Source organism: Ictalurus punctatus, chromosome 9, assembly GCF_001660625.3.
Source record: "Ictalurus punctatus breed USDA103 chromosome 9, Coco_2.0, whole genome shotgun sequence".
Taxonomy (NCBI): Eukaryota; Metazoa; Chordata; class Actinopteri; order Siluriformes; family Ictaluridae; genus Ictalurus; species Ictalurus punctatus.
In genome coordinates, this window is record NC_030424.2 from 17,405,347 (window position 1) to 17,423,310 (window position 17,964).

The window sequence follows — 17,964 nt, forward strand, 5'->3', positions numbered from 1 at the left end:
TTTGCATGGATTGTAACGTGTTAAATGTATATTACATTCGTATTACTCAGAAATACTGGGCACCATTAGTGCATATATGAAGAATTAAATATAAAATATATTCATTATAAATATATAAATATTATTAAACTTTCTTTAATAATAAATTAAAAGAAAAACAAACATTTTGATAACAAGCGCAATTTTTTCTAGAACATTTTGCCTACGTCATATGTACTTCCGGGTTAAGCAAGTTCAGCGTTGGTGGTGATAAATGTTTCTCAAGCGAGCTGTAAGATGTCTTTCTATCTTTCATTTTTGTGACAAGCGATTCAAATCGTTGGCCTGTTAATTGTCTAAAGTATTCTCGGTCGATGTGGTTAATGAAGCTGACAGCTCCGGGGAGAAATGGCATTTGTTATTAGCTAGGATGCACAGCTATGTGCGAGAAATGTGTCTTCTAAGCCAGTTTTAGTTATCTAGCTAAACACATTCGGCTTGCTGGTTAGTCAGACTGATTGAGCCAGATTTAGATCAGTAACCATCACAGTTTGTGAATGTTGCCTCAGTGTAACTTGGACGAGTTGTACAGCCGCTTGTTCTGGAAGTGTCTGGATGGCTGAGAGAGCTGAGTGAATAGTGCTGTCCTGTTAAACATGAGCTGTGCAGATCAGGGGAAGGACTCGTCTGTGTGTCCACACCACAAACATGAAGAAGTGGAAGCAGACAGCTCGGCCAGTGAAGACACAAAACAGGTAACTAACGCTACAGAAACATAATAAACAACATAACCTGTCGAAGTTGTCAGAATGAAGTTTGTCACGTGTAAAGAGTCATTACGTCATTAAAGATGTTATGTATTATTGTTTTCAGGAATGATATATGTGTGTGTGTGTGTATACATATACGTATGTATAATGTGTGTGTGTGTATTATGTTTATGTATTGTTAATAATGTTTTGTGCCAGCTTTCAGCATGCTGCCATTAAGACCGCCCACTTCTAATGAATATTCAAAAGTAGCCACTCTGTGTTTATTAATATTCATAAGTTAAAATAAGTTTACATTAGAGCCAGTTGCATGGTTAGTGACGGGAGCAGGATTTTTGCATGTCAGTACAGATGTCTTTTCTTTTGACATCTGAGCAGAAATATGCTAATTAATTATTGAATTGTCCTGAAACTAGGTTTAGTGGTTAGCACATTTGCCTCACACATCTGTCGCTTGGGCGGACATGTGCCTCGCACATCTTTGTCGGCTGTGGCTCATGTGAGCGGGTTGTCCACTAATCGTAGGGTTGGTGGTTCGATTCCCGGCCCACGTGACTCCACATACCGAAGTGTCCTTGGGCAAGACACTGAACCCCAAGTTGCTCCCGATGGCAAGTTTCTACCTTGCATGGCAGCTTTGTGTGTGTGTGTGTGTGTGAATGGGTGAATGAGACACAGTGTAAAGCGCTTTGGATAAAAGCTATATGAGTGCAGACCATTTACATCTGGGGTTGGGAGTTCAAATCCTGCCTCTGCGCTGTGTTTTGCAGAGTTTGCCTGTTCTTCCTGTGCTCCGGGGGTTTCTTCTGGGTACTCTGGTTTCCTCCCCCAGTCGAAAGACATGCATTGTAGGCTGATTGGCATTTCCAAGTTGTCTGTAGTGTGTGTATGTCTGTGATTGTGCCCAGCGATGGGTTGGCACCCCGTCCTGGGTGTCCCCCGCCTTGTGTCCGGAGTCCCCTGGGATAGGCTCCAGGCTCTCCCGAGACCCTGTGTAGGACAAGCCATATAGAAGATGGATGTCCTGAAACTGCATAATACATTGATTGCGTACAGTTGCACTGACCTGTGTTCTGGATGCTATTTGCTCAGTACAACTCCTTAAAGTTTAAAAATGCTTGAAAACAAGAAAGACACGATTTTCAAATTATAGCCCATTTATGGTGCTGTCTCAGTCTACAGGAGTTCTAAACTGCCAATATATAAAGCATGACCTTATTGTTTCCTAAAGCAATCTATTGTTAGTTTATATGTCAGGTTAATTTGCAAATATTATTTGATTCATGTAGTTGCAAGTCTGATTTGTGAGTTTTCTGTTTCTCAGGGGGCAGTCTTATGTCTTTGCAACAATGAGGTGAAGAGTCGAGCTGTGGTGAAGTACTCTGCAGCACCGCCTCCAGCCACATATGCACTCCTTCAGGAGAAAACGGATCTGAAGCTTCCTCCAGCAAACTGGTTACGCCAGAGCGCCCAGCTCGGCTCCGCTGGCACCACTGTGTTTGGCTCCCGCAGCAAAAGCAAGCCCTTCTCTAGGTATGATTGCTTTATGGTGTCTTTTATCACTTTCACAGGTTGCCACTAACACCTTTTCATACATGGCATAGCAGTCATTGGGAAGTCATGAACATAAACCTTTTGGATCATTAAAATAATCTATGTAGGATTGTTTAATGGATGGGTGTTTTTAATGCCTAGGAAACAACTAATACATCTGGGAACTTCTCTTTACCTTTATTAAAAATGACAGGTTCTATGAATATACACTCACAGAGCAATTTATTAGGAACACCTGTTCACCTACTCATTCATGTAATTATCTAATTAGCCAGTGCAGTGCATAAAACCATGCAGATATGGGCCAGCAGCTTCTGGTAATGTTCACATCAGCCATCAGAATGGGGAAAAATGTGACCTCAGTGATTTTGACTGTGGCATGATTGTTGGTGCCAGGCAGGCTGGTTTGAGTATTTCTTTAACTGCTGGTCTCCTGGGATTTTCATGCACACCAGTCTCTAGAGTTTACTCTGAAAGGTGCAATAAAGAAAAAACATCCAGTGAGTGACAGTTCTGCGAATGGAAACACCTTTTTGATGAGAGATCAACGCAGAATAGCCAGATTGGTTCGAGCTGGCTACAGTAACTCAGATAACCACTTACAATTGTGGTGAGCAGAAAAGCATCTCAGAATGCACATGTCAAACCTTGAGGCAGATGGGCTACAACAGCAGAAGACCATGTTGAGTTCCACTTCTGTCAGCCAAGAACAGAAAGCTGAGGCTGCAGTTGGGACAGGCTCATCAAAACTGCACAGTTGATGATTGGAAAAACGTAGCTAGGTCTGATGAATCTCAATTTCTGATGAGGTATTATTAATACCAATAAATCATCACTTGCCACAGCCTATTTTGAATTTTGCTTTAGCCTATTTTGAATTTTGTTGCTGACCAAGTGCATACTTTCATATCAGAATGATAATGCACCATATCACTAAGCAAAAGTCAACTCAAACTGATTTCATGAACATGACAGTGAGTTCAGTGTTCTTCAGTGGCCTTCCCAGTCAAAGGATCTGAATCCAGTAGAACATCTTTGGGATGTGGTGGAACAGGAGATTTATGGCATGAAAGTGCACCTGAAAAATCTGCAGGAATTGCGTGATGTAATCATATCAACATGGACTTGAATCTCAAAGGAATGTTTCCAACATCTTGTGGAATCCATGCCATGAAGAATTTAGGCTGTTTTTAGAGCAAAGGAAGGCCCTACCCAGTATTATTATAATGTTCCTAATAAAGTGCTTGGAGAGTGTATATGTTTATGCAATGTGGAAACACCCCCATGTTCTCCTGCCATTCCAAATAGTTAGCCAGCTACTAGTCACAATTATCACAGGTGGACATGTATGGGATTTCAGTATAAGATGCTCAACCTGTCTGAATATATTATAACGAACCTTTTTATTCATTGCTACAATAGTTAGTTTATTTAATTAGCTAGCTTGCTTAGCACACAAGCTCCTTGGTTAAAAGTATCCTTTTACGTGAAGCATCTAATAACAATAAAAAGTCTCAGTGGTCCTCCAATGAGGGAAGTGGTAGCTTGACCACCCCAAATACTATTCCTTTATCGTGTTATCCTCTAAATATTTTTGATATATTTATTTACTTGATGATAAAGCCAAAGCCATTAAGTTTTCAGTGACATCAATAGCTGGTCTCATGAACAACACTCCTCAGATCAATGTTTTATTAAATTATTGAGAAACGATCATTTAAAAAAATAATGGTACACCATTTACAAATCACATTTCAGATGGACATTAAATTTTTCCTTCATTGTTTTCTATGCTTTATCATCAATGTTGTATGACAAGTTAGAGTTAGACTTTGTATGCATTGGAACAGTTTGGTATAATAAATAAGAAACATTGCATAGTATTGCATTGTAACTTAAATCACACACTTATCATGTGTCTGAACAATTTGCTACACTTAATTTAACCTGAACTATAACTTTGAGTCATGTGGTGCCTTATGTTTGTTTTTGTTTAAGCTTTGGTATGGCTTATGAATTCATTGACTCCATCGGAAACGATGTTGATGTGGTGTCTGACTCTGAGGTGAGTTCGGTTTGGTTTTATCATCATTACATGGTGAATATGTAGATCTCATATAGGTCTGATGCTCATCTTATAGTCATGTACGCACGGAGATAATGTTTTTGAATGTGTGTGTGTGCCTGACTTGGGTAGAACATAAAGAAGCTGCTGAAGATCCCGTACAGTAAATCTCATGTCAGCATGGCAGTGCATCGTGTGGGCAGGACTCTGCTGCTAGATGAGCTTGACATTCAAGAGCTATTCATGAGATCATCACAGGTGAGTGTATCCTCTTTTACTAATATAACTATTCATAAGCTTTCCAGTTTCTTTCTGTCACGGGCGAAACTGTGAGAGACTGTGGAACTGCTCACAAGTTTTACTTCCACAAGCCTCCTAGTGTGTGTGTGTCTGTAATTTTTTATGGTAGACTGGAGACTGGACATGGTTGAAGGAATTTTACCAGCGGCTCATTGACCAGAAATGGCAGAGGAAGAAGAAAAGTAAAGAGCACTGGTATGAAAAGGCCATCCTCTCCAAATTCCTTTATTACAGGTGAGTTTCAGTTTTACATCGAACAGCGTAATTGTGTATTTTATCAACTATCATCATCTATATTCAGAAGTCTGTCTTGTTATTCAGTATAAATGGAGATGGTGCTGCAGAGCCTGTGGCTTCAGAATCAGACAGCTGTGCTGAAGCAGATGAGGCTTGTGGAAGAGAGGAATATGGCCCGTCCTGGCCTGCTACCTTCAGCAGCTCAACCTCGGATTCAGCCCAGTCCTCTATTCCTAAGGAGGTAATCTCCTGTTTTTTTTATCGTGTGTGTTTGTGTGAGCGAGAAAGAGAAAAAAATGCATGCTTTAGAGCCAAGTACACCTTTTGCTGTCAAACTAATTCCATGGACTTCCTCCGTACAGATTTATTTCATGAATGTTTTAAACATGTACAATAGTATTGTTTCCATTTATTGAAGCCTTTTATTTAACAGAGCTTTTTATTCCTGAACATTGCACTGACAGAACACCTAGGGTCCAAGCTGACATTATTTATAGGCCTGTATATATTTGAGATATTGAGTTTTTGGATTAAACTCCTTCAATTCAAATGACCAGTTAAATATTCTAATAACTATAAGAACTCAATAGTAAGTGTGCTGTTTCATAAAGGTGGGTTCCATCTCTGTAACTAAATGAAAAACTCATGGCTCGCCCCCTGGCTGTGCTTTACAGACCCCTTGGGGTTCCCAGACCTTACTTTTAGAAACACTGCTTTGGAGGATGTTATATTTTCTAATACTCTTCTGTTGTTTAGGAGCGAGTGGAGAACACGTATGCGCTCGGCCATGTTACCGCTGTTCCTAAAGAACAGAACCTGCCAACGCTCTTTAATGAAGGAGAGAACAGCCAGGTAACAGTCTCATAAATCACCCCAGTGGAAGTCTGTATGAGGCTTGACTCAAAGTCCAAGTACTTATAATTACTTCAGAGTATGATAAAACAGTTTTTGATATATTTTATGGCTTACTAGTATTATGCAGCTGTGGTTTTCTCTTATGGATGCAGGGTTTAAAAAATGACTTTGTGCGGAACATCCTCTGGACTTTTGAGGACATTCACATGCTAGTGGGATCCAACATGCCTATTTTTGGAGGAGGCCGTTACCCAGCAGTGAGTCTGCGGCTCAGGTCAGATTCCCTGTCCCAGTTATACGGTGACAGCATTTATAGTATTAGATATTTTATTTCATTATTTATGCTCCGTTTGTTACACGGTAATAAGATCCAGGCATTTTAAATTCAAAGCACCTAAAGGACCTGGCTTCTAATTTAATAATGTAGTGTCACTTTGTACCAGTGTCATTTTTCCCATCATGCCCTAAGAAAGAAGAATACACATACTGTTATTGGATTCTGTTTAAAATAATTGGGTTGGTGGTTTAGCAGTAGTGACTTGCATCACTGACATTGTGACATTATTTTATTTAAAAGTTACAATTGTGTCTATATTTAATTTGGATTAAAATGGATGTTTTGTTTTTCTTTTGATTTAGGGATAACAACAAACCAATCAACATTCTCACTGGTATCGATTACTGGCTGGATAATCTGATGTGCAATGTACCAGAGCTTGTCATGTGTTTCCATGTGAATGGCATAGTGCAGGTAAAACGTCCATTTGTTCAGTACTCTATTCTTTTTCATATTAGTATATGTACACATGTACAGCTTTTGCTTCCATCCTTATTAACAGAAATACGAGATGATAAAAACAGAGGACATCCCAGATCTGGACAATTCCACGTTCTCCACTAGGGTGGTGAAAGACATTGCCCAAAATATTCTTTCTTTTCTTAAATCCAACTGTACCAAAGAGGGGCACACATATTGGCTCTTCAAAGGTGAGTTTATGAATGTTAGTTTCTCTTTGCGGTATAGCTGCGTGTCATTTGCAAAATTGGGTATAAATATGCGAAACAGTAGAAAACATCTAAGTGTGTCTGACTCTGTTTACTTGTAGCCAGTGGGAGTGACATTGTAAAGCTGTATGATCTGACCACTCTGTGTGAGGAGGCACCTGAAGAGAAATGCCAGAACCCCTTCACTTTGCCAGTGGCAGTGCTACTTTATAAGTGTGTATTGCATCTCAAGCAAGCATCCTATCCCATAGTGTATACTTTAGTGCTTTGTGTGTTTTCTGGGTCATCACTGTGAGCATGGTGATATGAACAGAGCTGATTTGTTCTAAATTGCAGGGTAGCAAGTAATATGATGCTGAAAAAGAACCAAAATAGGAAACACTATGGGACCATTAGAACTCTGCTGCTCAACTGTGTTAAACTACTAGACGAGGAGAAACACACTCAGGTACACACGCTGTGTATCTCACTATACCTTTGTTGCAGCTCAGCTTCACTTTGATAGGACGGTGGTTCATCGTGTTTCCTTTCTGACTGTTTAGATCATTGCCTCAGCTCACTACATGCTGTCAGAGCTGTTTCAGCTGGATGACTCAAGTGAGGAGGAGTGCAGCGAGGAGTCTCTGCGCAACGGGGGCTCGGAGGACAGCTATAGTGAGGACGAGGATGAAGAGGTGGATGAAGATGATGATGATGATGGCTGCTCATACAGCATGGCATCTGAGCGGCCAGAGGACTGCAAGGCTGTGGCTGTGATTAAATCTGTTGAGGAGCTGTCTGTTCCAGAGAAGTACACATCAACCCACAAGATAAGGGTATGCCTATGATCTACATGAAGCAGGAGCTGTTAATAACCATACATATGTCCTTTCTGCTTCTTCATGAAATTGTGAAAAGAAATTATTATTATTTCTAACTTTCTTTTTCCCAACCAGCCCAATTGTTCGTTTCCTGTGTCCCAAGACAAAGAAGAGAAATGTAGACTTGTACTTAGCTATGTGCTAAAGGTGAGAACACTGCTTTTTCACTTGATTGACAAATGGATCAATAGAAATGATCCAGAATTACTCAGAATGTTTCAATATACCACTGTCAAAGACAAGACTAGATGTTTATAAATGAGCATAACATTTTATGTTTTGGGGTAGAGTCATAGTTATGCCATTCAGGTTTTTCAGATTCATGTTAACAGGTCGAGGCCTCGGGTCTAATATTCTATCTGACTTACTTACTGACTGACCCACTGATTTTATGTAGGGGCATGGTGGCTTAGTGGTTAGCACGTTCGCCTCACACCTCCAAGGTTGGGGGTTCGATTCCCACTGTCCCTGTGTGTGTGGAGTTTGCATGTTCTCCCTGTGCTGCGGGGGTTACCTCTTCCCCCAGTCCAAAGACATGCATGGTAGGCTGATTGGCATGTCCAAAGTATCCGTAGTGTATCCGTAATGGGTGTGTGAATGTGTATGTGAGGATACATCACATACTCCATCAGTATTATATAATCATTCTATGTTCATGAGCAAGGAAACAGGAATGAGTTGAAGGACTAGCAGTTTTTTAATAGTTGACAAGTAATTAAAAAGCTAGGCAACTTGTCATCTTTTTCCATCTCAAGAACTCATTCATGGCATCACTTTGGGAGGAATTTTTGCATCACCCTGCGATGGATTGGCACCCTGTTCAGGGTGTACCCCGCCTTGTGTTATATTAAAAGTATAGAAGTAAAAAAAAAAGTTATACTTTAATTGAAGTTGAAAATGTTACTATTTAATGTATTAGTAGGGCAGAAGTTTTCACTAAAAACCAAATAATTCCAACATGTCAAGATTTTCCTCTAAAGTTATTGTTTGTGATAGAGATTGAGTTCCCATGCCGATAGCATGTTTGATAATTGTCTGTATATTAAACACTTTGCCGTCTGTGCTATAGGGACTGAAGGCAGTGGATAGCAGTATCAAGAAGGAGAGTGACCTGCCGGCAGCTGACCCCAACACTCCTATCCCTCTGAAGTATGAGGAGAGTGGAGCTAGAGCAGTGGAGAAAGAGATCGCTCTGCTGCTTGACAGAGGTCAGGAAGCACTCACTTACAATTTTCACTAGAATACTTTTGCTTTATGCCATATTATACTTTTCATCTATTGGATATTGCTTTCTATCTGTTCTTCACTATGAGCTCTTTTATTGACTCTCTTTCTGTGTTTCTGTTCAGCTGCTCCATGTGGTGAGGGGCTGAAGTTGCCCATGCGCTCAGGCATGCTGCCTGGTTCCTGGCAGCACCAGATGAAGCTGCAGCTCTTCCTGAAGGCATCGAAAGCTTACTACGTGCTGGCCGAGGCTGCTACCAACCTGCAGAAGTACGGCCGTGCACTCCGTTACATCAAACTGTCACTACAGTGTCATGGTGAGAGAACAAAAATAGAAAAGAGTAAACTAATATCAGCACAAGATAATATAATCGTTTTAACCTGTGTTCTGACAGTACGTTAATTTCTCTCTCTCCTCCATGTGTGTAGATGCGTATTGTGCTATATGCAGTGGGCTGCACCAATCTGTGCTGCTCTTCCATAGCCATTGTCTGTCTCTCTGTGGAGATGTGCAGTTGATGTTGGCCCAGAATGCCTCAAACAGAGCTGCCTATCTGGAGGAGTACAGCTACCAGACCAGAGATGACCAGGAGATCCTTCATTGCCTTCACCGGGAGAGCTCCTGCCAAGGTTTCACTCACCAACCATACTCCATCAGTATTATATAATCATTCTGTGTTCATGAGCAAGGAAACAGGAACGAGTTGCATGACTAGCAGTTTTTTAAATAGTTGACAAGTAATTAAAAAGCTAGGCAACTTGTCATCTTTTTCCATCTCAAGAACTCGTTCATGGCATCACTTTTTCAATTTTCTTAAGGAAGTTAAATGCTGAAAACAGCAAAGATTGTGTCCGACTGCAATGCAGTTAACGTTCATATCTAAGCTACATTTGACTTGCATAGCTTCGGCTACAGCATTAATAAATAAATTGATGCAATAAATGTGCCAAATAATACATCTATGTATCCTATTACACTATTTAAGGATTCACTAATTCCTAAAATGTGTTCGTGTGGACAGTCTGGTAGAACAGCTGAAGTTATAGATATGCAGTTATCCAAACTTATTTTTGTTTTTGATGTTTATATTGTATAAAGGCTGGCCATTCAGGATGCATGTTTCCCATTTTAATAATAATAATGGTACACTGGTAATAAAAAAATTTAAAAAGAGGCTTATGGAATTGGATTTCACCGATACTGATACTTTACTGAGAGATGTGTGTATTGATTCAGTTGCTACCGAACTTTATCCTGACTAAAAGTGTTTTGAATCAGTGCAGCTATACTGTAAACATTGACACCAAAAGAGAACAACCATTTGTATATGCTTGAGAATAGAGGTTGACTGATAGTGTATTTTAGCGATACTGATAACTAAGTTGGGCAGTACCTGCCAATAACCAATCGATCAACCAACTAAATGAATTGAATGAAAACATAACACTCAAAGTTAAATATTGCTGAACTGTATTACAAAAACAAACAGTAGTGACTGTACCGTGGAAATGTACAGTACTTTTTTTAAATGAAATAAATATTAATATACATTAACTATTAATAAATATTAAAGTAATATTTAAAGCAAAAAGTAACACTCCAAATAAGAAATAAAAATAGAGACATCCAAAATGATTCAAAAACACTTCAAATAACACAATAAGTTGTCAGTGATAGTTTATATTTCGCCTCTAGAGGCTGCTTTCGTACTGTATAATGACAGCAGACCCTTCACAGCAATGGACGCAACCAGGAAAAACTATCAGCATGGATTTTTGAAGCCAGCAATCGGTTATCGATGCCGATTAATTGCCAAAACCAATCTGTTGGTCGAATTCTACTTGAGAAGGATGTTTTTTGACAGTTTGTCTTATGGTCTATTTTTTTTACTCTCAGCTTTCAACATGGCCACTGACCTGGCCACTGACCCAGAGTACCAACTATTTGTCAGCAGCAAGTGCTATGAGGCAGCCTATGAAATTTTAACCTCTGAAGCTCTGAAAGACCTGAGCCCAGAGAAGCTGGCTCAGGTTCTGAAGAGGCTTGGAAACATCCGCAATGAGATGGGCGTCTTCTATATGAACCAGGCTGCAGCACTGCAGACAGAGAAAGAAGGGGGTGAGTACAGCATTTTACCACCTTGAAATATTTTACCTAGGCTTATATATCTGTCTACTTTCTCAGGATTTTGTACAAAGGATTTTGTATCATTGACCTGTTGAATGCTGCATTGCAGCATTTTAATTGTGTTTTTCTCTCCCTTCACGGTGTCTGCGCCTCAGTACGGAAGTCAGTGTGTGCAGCAGAGCAAGAGCTGTGGAAGAAGAGCTTCTCTTGTTTTGAGAAGGGCATGCAGAATTTTGAGGCCATTTCAGACTCGGTTAACAAAGCTCTGCTGCTGTGTAACATCGGCAGACTGATGCGGATCTGCGCGCAGGCCCATTGCACCATGACCACAGAAGAGAGCCGAGGAGAGTTCTCACCTGAGGAGGCTCTTTACTACAACAAGGTACATCCTGACAATAACCAGGTATAACGGGTAACGTAGATGTGAGAATCGGGACAGGGATTCTACAAGAGACACGAAGGGAGTGAGTGTTCAAAGAATTAAGGCTGCTACTTGTTGCTGACCTGAATGACTAGCCTGTGTTGGAGTTTAAATTAATTGGTCATTTCATTGCAGAGCAAAACCCTCTTAAGTGTCTTTTAAATGTCACTGGTTTTGTTAAGTGTGATGTATCCTTCTCCCTATGTATCCATACATAGGCAGTAGATTACTATCAGAGGGCCATGAAGTGTCTGGGCAGTAGAGAGGGCCATGCAGCAGTGTGGGATTCAGTGAACTGGGAGCTCTCCACCACGTACTTCACCCTGGCCACACTACTGCAGGACTACGCTCCACTGTCCCGCAAAGCTCAGGAGCAGGTGACATACGCATATACACACACATTCATTTGATTATATAGATGACTGTTTTTGTATGTATTGTGGAAGCATGTTTCATGTTCTGTTGTGTTTGTTTGTTTCAGGTTGAGAGGGAAGTGACAGAGGCTATGATGAAGTCTTTGCGCTATTGTGACCTCCAGACAGAATCAGCCCGCCAGCCACTATACCAGTACAGAGCAGCAACTATCCACCATAGGCTGGCTTCTATGTACCACAGTTGCTACCGTAACCAGGTATGCATGCAAATGTATTTTTCTTACAGAGTAGACCTTCAGAACAGCCACCAGTGCACCTGCTTATGCTCATGATATTTGTTCACTCATTATCTTCACAACTTGAATGAAAAAACATTGAAAGTAGGCTTTTAAATGCTTGTACTAAAGAGCAAGCTATGTAAGATCAGAGCTTATATGTTTAGCTATGCTGATAGCGAAAGAATATTGCAGTGTATTGGTATAACAAATGCCAAATGAACAATGTGTTCATTTAAGGTGGGTGATGAGAGTGTACGGAAGCAGCACAGGTCTCTAGCAGAGCTCCATTACTCCAAAGCAGTGCGTCTGTTCCTCAGTCTGAGTGATGCCCCGTGTGAGCTGCTCCGCACACTGCTGGAGCGTGTGGCCTTCGCTGAGTTCACCATGGCAGGTCAGTCTCACACACTGGTCTCACGCTTGCTATTGGTCCAACTCAATTTGTGCAGATTATTGGTAAAACCATTTTTATGACACTTAAATAGTTTTTATCTGCATGAAAAAATCTCTAGTTTCATAATGTATATCCTCTGGGTTAAGGCTACGATTAACATTACGATTAGATTTGCATTATTACATTGTTTCTACCAATACATGATGCATTCCTTTTACATAATTAATGCTTGTGTTTGTCTGTGTGCTTGTATGGTTCAGGACAGAGCAGTAGTGCAGTGAAATTGAAAACCTTAACAGGAGCTTTGGAAATAATGTGTGAGACTCGCCATGCCTTCAGCCTGATCTACAAAGAGCTGCAGGAGCAACAGCAAAGAGAGGTATAGCTCTACAGTTTGAACTCGTAACCTTTGGGACACTAGTCCAGAACATTAAGCAATGAGCCTGCACTGCTCTGGGAGCTGACCCTGGACACAAACTTGAGGACACAAAAAGAGACTTTTCACTTTTAGAAGGTTCTGAAACCATATTCATTGTTTGTGCGTGTTTATATGTGGCTACAGGAAGTGGTACGAGAAGACATGGCCAAACCTGATGAGTCCTCTGAAGATAGCCCTGCCTCTACAGGGTTGAACACACAGGAAGTGGTGAAGCTGATTGGCATCTTTGAGCCCAGTATCTCCTTCTTGCTGCTGCAGCTGATTAAACTCAGTACCACCAGCAAACGCAAACCCAGGTAAGAGGGAGAAACCCCTTTTTTGGCCCATAGAGTAGAATTTCCTGAATATAGTAGGTTTTTGACAAATTATTTTGTACAAATTGCATCCAAAATAGGTGTTTTAGATGCTTGTACAGCTTGCATGGCTGGTGAAGGACTTTTGTCTGAAACACCATGTTTTTCTGGAAACTTTGTGTACGATACTGCAATTTGTACCTCTAAATTTATTATTACAGATATTGTTTAACTTCATGAGACAGATTTGCAATTGAACCCACTTGATATGTTGGGAGACCTTTATAAACAGAAGGAAATTTTAACCCATGTAGACCAATAAGATACTGATGCTATTAATATTCGTTTGTGTGTTTGTTTCTGTATAAGCAGCAGTAAAGAAGAGGAGCTGGTGAAGGTCTACAAGCAGGTCTACTCCAGACTGTTGCGAGCAGAAAAGAACACCCCCCTGACCCAGCGCATAGCCCTCTATATGGAACTTCTTGATCAACTGGCCTCGCCAGCATAAACCAAAGATACACCACCAATTCTACATGTGAATTATAATGTGAATCATCTGTGAGATCTCCAGTCTGACTGAGGGTATCGACCATCTGACCAGACCCACACCCTGTAATGAAAGACTCATGAAGAGGTTTCTGGAATGGGACTTCGATGTGAATGAGTTCTCACCAGCGGTGCCTTGTTCTCACACTCATGGCTGATTACTCACTAGATTTTTGCCCATCCCTTTTTTTGGTTATTTTTTTGTAGGTATTAGAGTTGCAATCAAAATTATTCAACCCCCACTGCAAAACAGGTTTATTGCCAAAATGTACAGACTTTCAGCTGTTTGTAAACCTGATTTGCAATGGGGGTTGAATAATTTTGATTGCAACTGTATTTAGTGAGGTTAAACTGTCAGAAATATTTTCCAAAACTGACTAATGTGAACTAGTTAAAATGCCTTTTGTTTCTGATCCTTCAGAGAAAAAAAGATACTTCAATGTTTTACTTTTGGATGAATAAGCAAACATTTATTTATTTATCCCTCCCCCCAGAAGGGTCACAATATGAATGATTAATATGTGCAATAATAAGGCAATGTACAGGAAAAGTTCTGTCTGATAGAGCTGATGCCGTATTTTATATACATGCGTGCTATGAAAATTCTTTATTAAAATTTTGGAAGCTGATTGAATGCCATTTGTCTTGATTCTCTCTCAAGTTACACTAGTGTTATATTGTTCAAAGGGTACGGCTTTGAACAAAGAATCTTGCGACTGTGAATCTTTTTGGCCCCTGGACAGTGGAATGACGACCAGACTGTAAAAGTACAGTTTTAGTACTGTAATTGACTTTGGTAATTAGAGAAAACAGACATTCTCAAGCTGTAATGCAACCTCACAAAGATCATATCCAGGCTTCACAAAACATGCAGTATGTCCAAACTGCACTTTGACTATATAGTGCACAATTTTGTGGGGTTTGCCACTTGCATGCTTATGTTGCATTCATGTCTGAAACACAAAGTTGAATATCCAGTTCACTTTAAAAACACTTGGTTACTGTCCAAGTGGTGCAACCAGTACCTCTCAAAGTGGGGTCTGGGGTCCCTCAGGGGTCTGTGAGGCTTAGCCAGGGGGTGTGTATATATGTATTTTATATATGTTTTGTCAGTTGAATGGAAGATCTACGGTTCCAATAAACAATCAAAGTATAATTATACACATTAAAATGAGCATCGCTGCTGGAAAAAAAAAATAGAAACCATCACAGAAATTCAAATTGTGTCCACTACAAATACCATTACAAACCATCAGCTAACCATTAAAACCATTACCATTATCGGTCCTTAATGGTATCCACTAGACCAGTGTTTCCCAACCTTTTTTCAATCATGGCACCCTTTGAAAATTTCCAGAAATTTGTGGCACCCTACACAAACACTAATGCCAGACAGTGTTAAGCCTGGTTTATACTGGGCGGTCAAGCGCAGTGAGTGGGCGAGGCCTCATTCCACGTGGCGGCCTGCACTGCATTTTTTGTAACTTGCCGTTAATTAATAGATAGATAATTGCATGAATGAGTAGGTGTTCCTAATAAAATGCTCAGAAAGTGTATAATTATGAAACTTTGCTTTTGTGGGTCTGTTTTTTCCTTATTGTAAAAATTTGAATACATCATACTTTACAGTCTCAGTGATGTGTATTGCGAAAGAACCATTCTGGATTTGGCTTGAATACTTACATTCTTATTTTAAATATTTCATTTTTAAGTATGCATACTTGCTTTTTAAGTATGCATACTTTGGCACCAACAGCATGAATCCATGAACCCAACCTGTCTTGTGTCAACAGTCCAGTCTTGTGGAGGTGGTGTAATGGGGTGGGGAATGATTTCTTGGCACACTTTGGACCCGTTAATACCAAGGCCCTACCCAGTATTAGTATAGTGTTCCTAATACAGTGCTGCATGAGTGTTTATGCACCACAGAAAAAAAAAAAACCTCTGAGGTAATGCATCTATAGTCAAATGAAGCTTTAGGTTTGTCGGCATGAATCGAAAACTACTACTAGTAAGATGCAATTTTTCTTAAGTTACTTAATAATACTTGAAATAAGTAGGCAAAATAAGTATGCATGATTTTTAGAATGCATAGTTATGATGCTCACTTATTATTTTAGCATTCAAATGATTATCTCAGAAATAATCTCGGTACCATAGAGACAGATTATCCGTCCATGCGGGACCATAGAGAGAGCATATCCCCCCACCCACCACTGTTGAGGAAATACCAATTTGTCCCCCCAATATACAGTACAAAATATTTTCTATATGTCCCCTTTTAATGAACCCTGCCAACGGATCTGTGTTTTCTTCATCTATTCTATTTATTTATGTCTATTCCTTTTTAATATATTTCCGTTTGTTAAGGAAAATAGGTGTGTTCCCCCCTCCAATTGTACACTTGGTTGCGCCCATACTCAACGCAAGTTGGTTGATATATTTTAGCAGCTCAGTCTGTAAGAAATGGAGACAGCAGCCAAGTGTAGAAAAGTACAGCAGAGCATACGAGTTATTTTTCAGACAGTAAGTAACTAGATACCTAAATAGTAGGTAACCTTAGCTTAGTATAGAAGGCATCATAGCTTGGTTTGTTCTTAAGAACGTCAATCAACCTTTGATATTTGCACACCCACGAAGTAGGCTAGGCTAACGTCAGTTCCAGTTTTTGATCATGAACGTTACATTCACTTGTATATCCTCCCGTCGAGTTTGTTGTGAAACCTTACGTTGTGACAGACCGTTATAAATGCGAGTGAAAGTGAGGAAAGTTGCACAGCATTTAGTTCCTTTACACTACATTTGTGGGTATACTAAGGACCCCCACCCCCCATGTCCATACCATGGTTTACACCATGGTTACGCCCTTGCATCAGTATCTTCACAAATAAACAGTCACCACACTACACTGTCAGACAGTGATTAAACCTCATTCTCTTGTCTTTATACATAGAGACGTTTACATGGATATGTGAACATACATAGTGATCGTTTAATAACTTTCTTTTGTCTCTATAAATAAAGAGATATTTGCACTGATGGACGAACATAATCACCTGATTTTGTAAATGTGAGAAATGACAGTTGCAGGAAGCACCCACTTTTTGTTTATGTCTACAGTAATTGCTAACATTTACAAAATGATCCTACTATAAATAATAAGTCTATTTAATGAAAGTAAAGGTCCATGTATTAATAAAAATCTTAATGAAATTAATTTTAAAAAATTGAGGTTGTTCAATTTAGTTGTATACATGTTCTCATATTTATAGCTATATTTTGTTGTAATGTGACAAGTGATAATCTCAAGGTTTACTGGGTTTTATATGATTCTTATATGATTCTTTGCTCTTTTTTTCATACTGTGAGTTTGAGTGAAGTGAACTGAAAACAAACCGTCAACAACAAACACAACAATTCATCCTCACCATTCAACAACTCCACGAGAGACGCCTGGTTTGTAAGCATTGCTGTGGTTTTTCCGACAAACTACTACTTCTCTCAGCTACTTCCTGTTGGTTTATAGGACGATTAATACGAGTCGCCCCCTATCGTTTCAAAGAATATTACAACAGTGAGAGCGTCAAGTATAAACGCTTCGTCGTTTTGGGGAGGTGCGCGCGCAGTCAGTGGAGGCTCATGCTGCGGAGCCAGGCGGAACGACAAACAAGGCTTTGGCTCCATGAGGGTGAAATTGATGGTCCAGAAGCATCTGGAGCTTTTAAAGCTAACTGTTAAAAGAAAAGCTCCATATTCTTTTGCACTACACATGCATCGTCACACGCATACTTTATGCATACTGATGATGACGTGTTGTCGACGGGTCAGAGAGGGGGGTCAAGGGGGAGGGAATTATTATTATTATTGTTATGCGTGTGTGTCTGTTTTATTATTTCAGACATAAGATATTTCATATATAGGCCTATTAAATGTTTTATACACATTTTAGCATTTTAGAAACGTTTGAAGGATTTTTACACGGCACCACTGCTCTCATTTGACGGCACCCCGGTTGGGAAATTAGTCAACAAAGTACCAGTAGAGACCCACAGGGACCATTACAGTTTCCAATTAAAACTAATACAATTCCCATTATAACCATTAAAACCATTACAAATTCTAGGAGTGTTTCTGTTGTTTTTTTCCCCACCAGGGATAATTTTTGAATGGTTCGAGTATGCTTAAAGTACAGCTATTCGGAATACTCATAAGACACCTAGATGTTTGTAGGAAATTGGAAGAACG

At 39.9% G+C, this 17,964-nt stretch overlaps 1 protein-coding gene and 1 long non-coding RNA gene across 2 annotated transcripts; one reads left to right on the forward strand and one right to left on the reverse strand.

The window, feature by feature from the left end:
* Positions 1 to 208: 208 nt before the first annotated feature.
* Positions 209 to 14,348, forward strand: edrf1 (erythroid differentiation regulatory factor 1). Its single transcript, XM_017476116.3, has 25 exons — positions 209 to 734; positions 2,074 to 2,282; positions 4,302 to 4,368; positions 4,501 to 4,626; positions 4,778 to 4,902; positions 4,990 to 5,146; positions 5,662 to 5,757; positions 5,913 to 6,034; positions 6,400 to 6,511; positions 6,600 to 6,747; positions 6,867 to 6,978; positions 7,102 to 7,213; positions 7,308 to 7,580; positions 7,701 to 7,772; positions 8,695 to 8,833; positions 8,975 to 9,166; positions 9,279 to 9,479; positions 10,747 to 10,968; positions 11,133 to 11,359; positions 11,617 to 11,775; positions 11,880 to 12,029; positions 12,288 to 12,441; positions 12,702 to 12,820; positions 13,004 to 13,176; positions 13,546 to 14,348. The coding sequence occupies exons 1-25, from the start codon at positions 636 to 638 to the stop codon at positions 13,679 to 13,681; spliced, it is 3,702 nt and encodes a 1,233-aa protein (XP_017331605.1). The 5' UTR covers positions 209 to 635; the 3' UTR covers positions 13,682 to 14,348.
* Positions 10,759 to 17,432, reverse strand: LOC124628503 (uncharacterized). Its single transcript, XR_006983060.2, has 2 exons — positions 17,148 to 17,432; positions 10,759 to 10,946 (listed from the first exon to the last, which is right to left on the reverse strand). It is a non-coding gene; the product is annotated as an uncharacterized LOC124628503 (long non-coding RNA).
* Between the last annotated feature and the right edge of the window lie 532 nt (positions 17,433 to 17,964).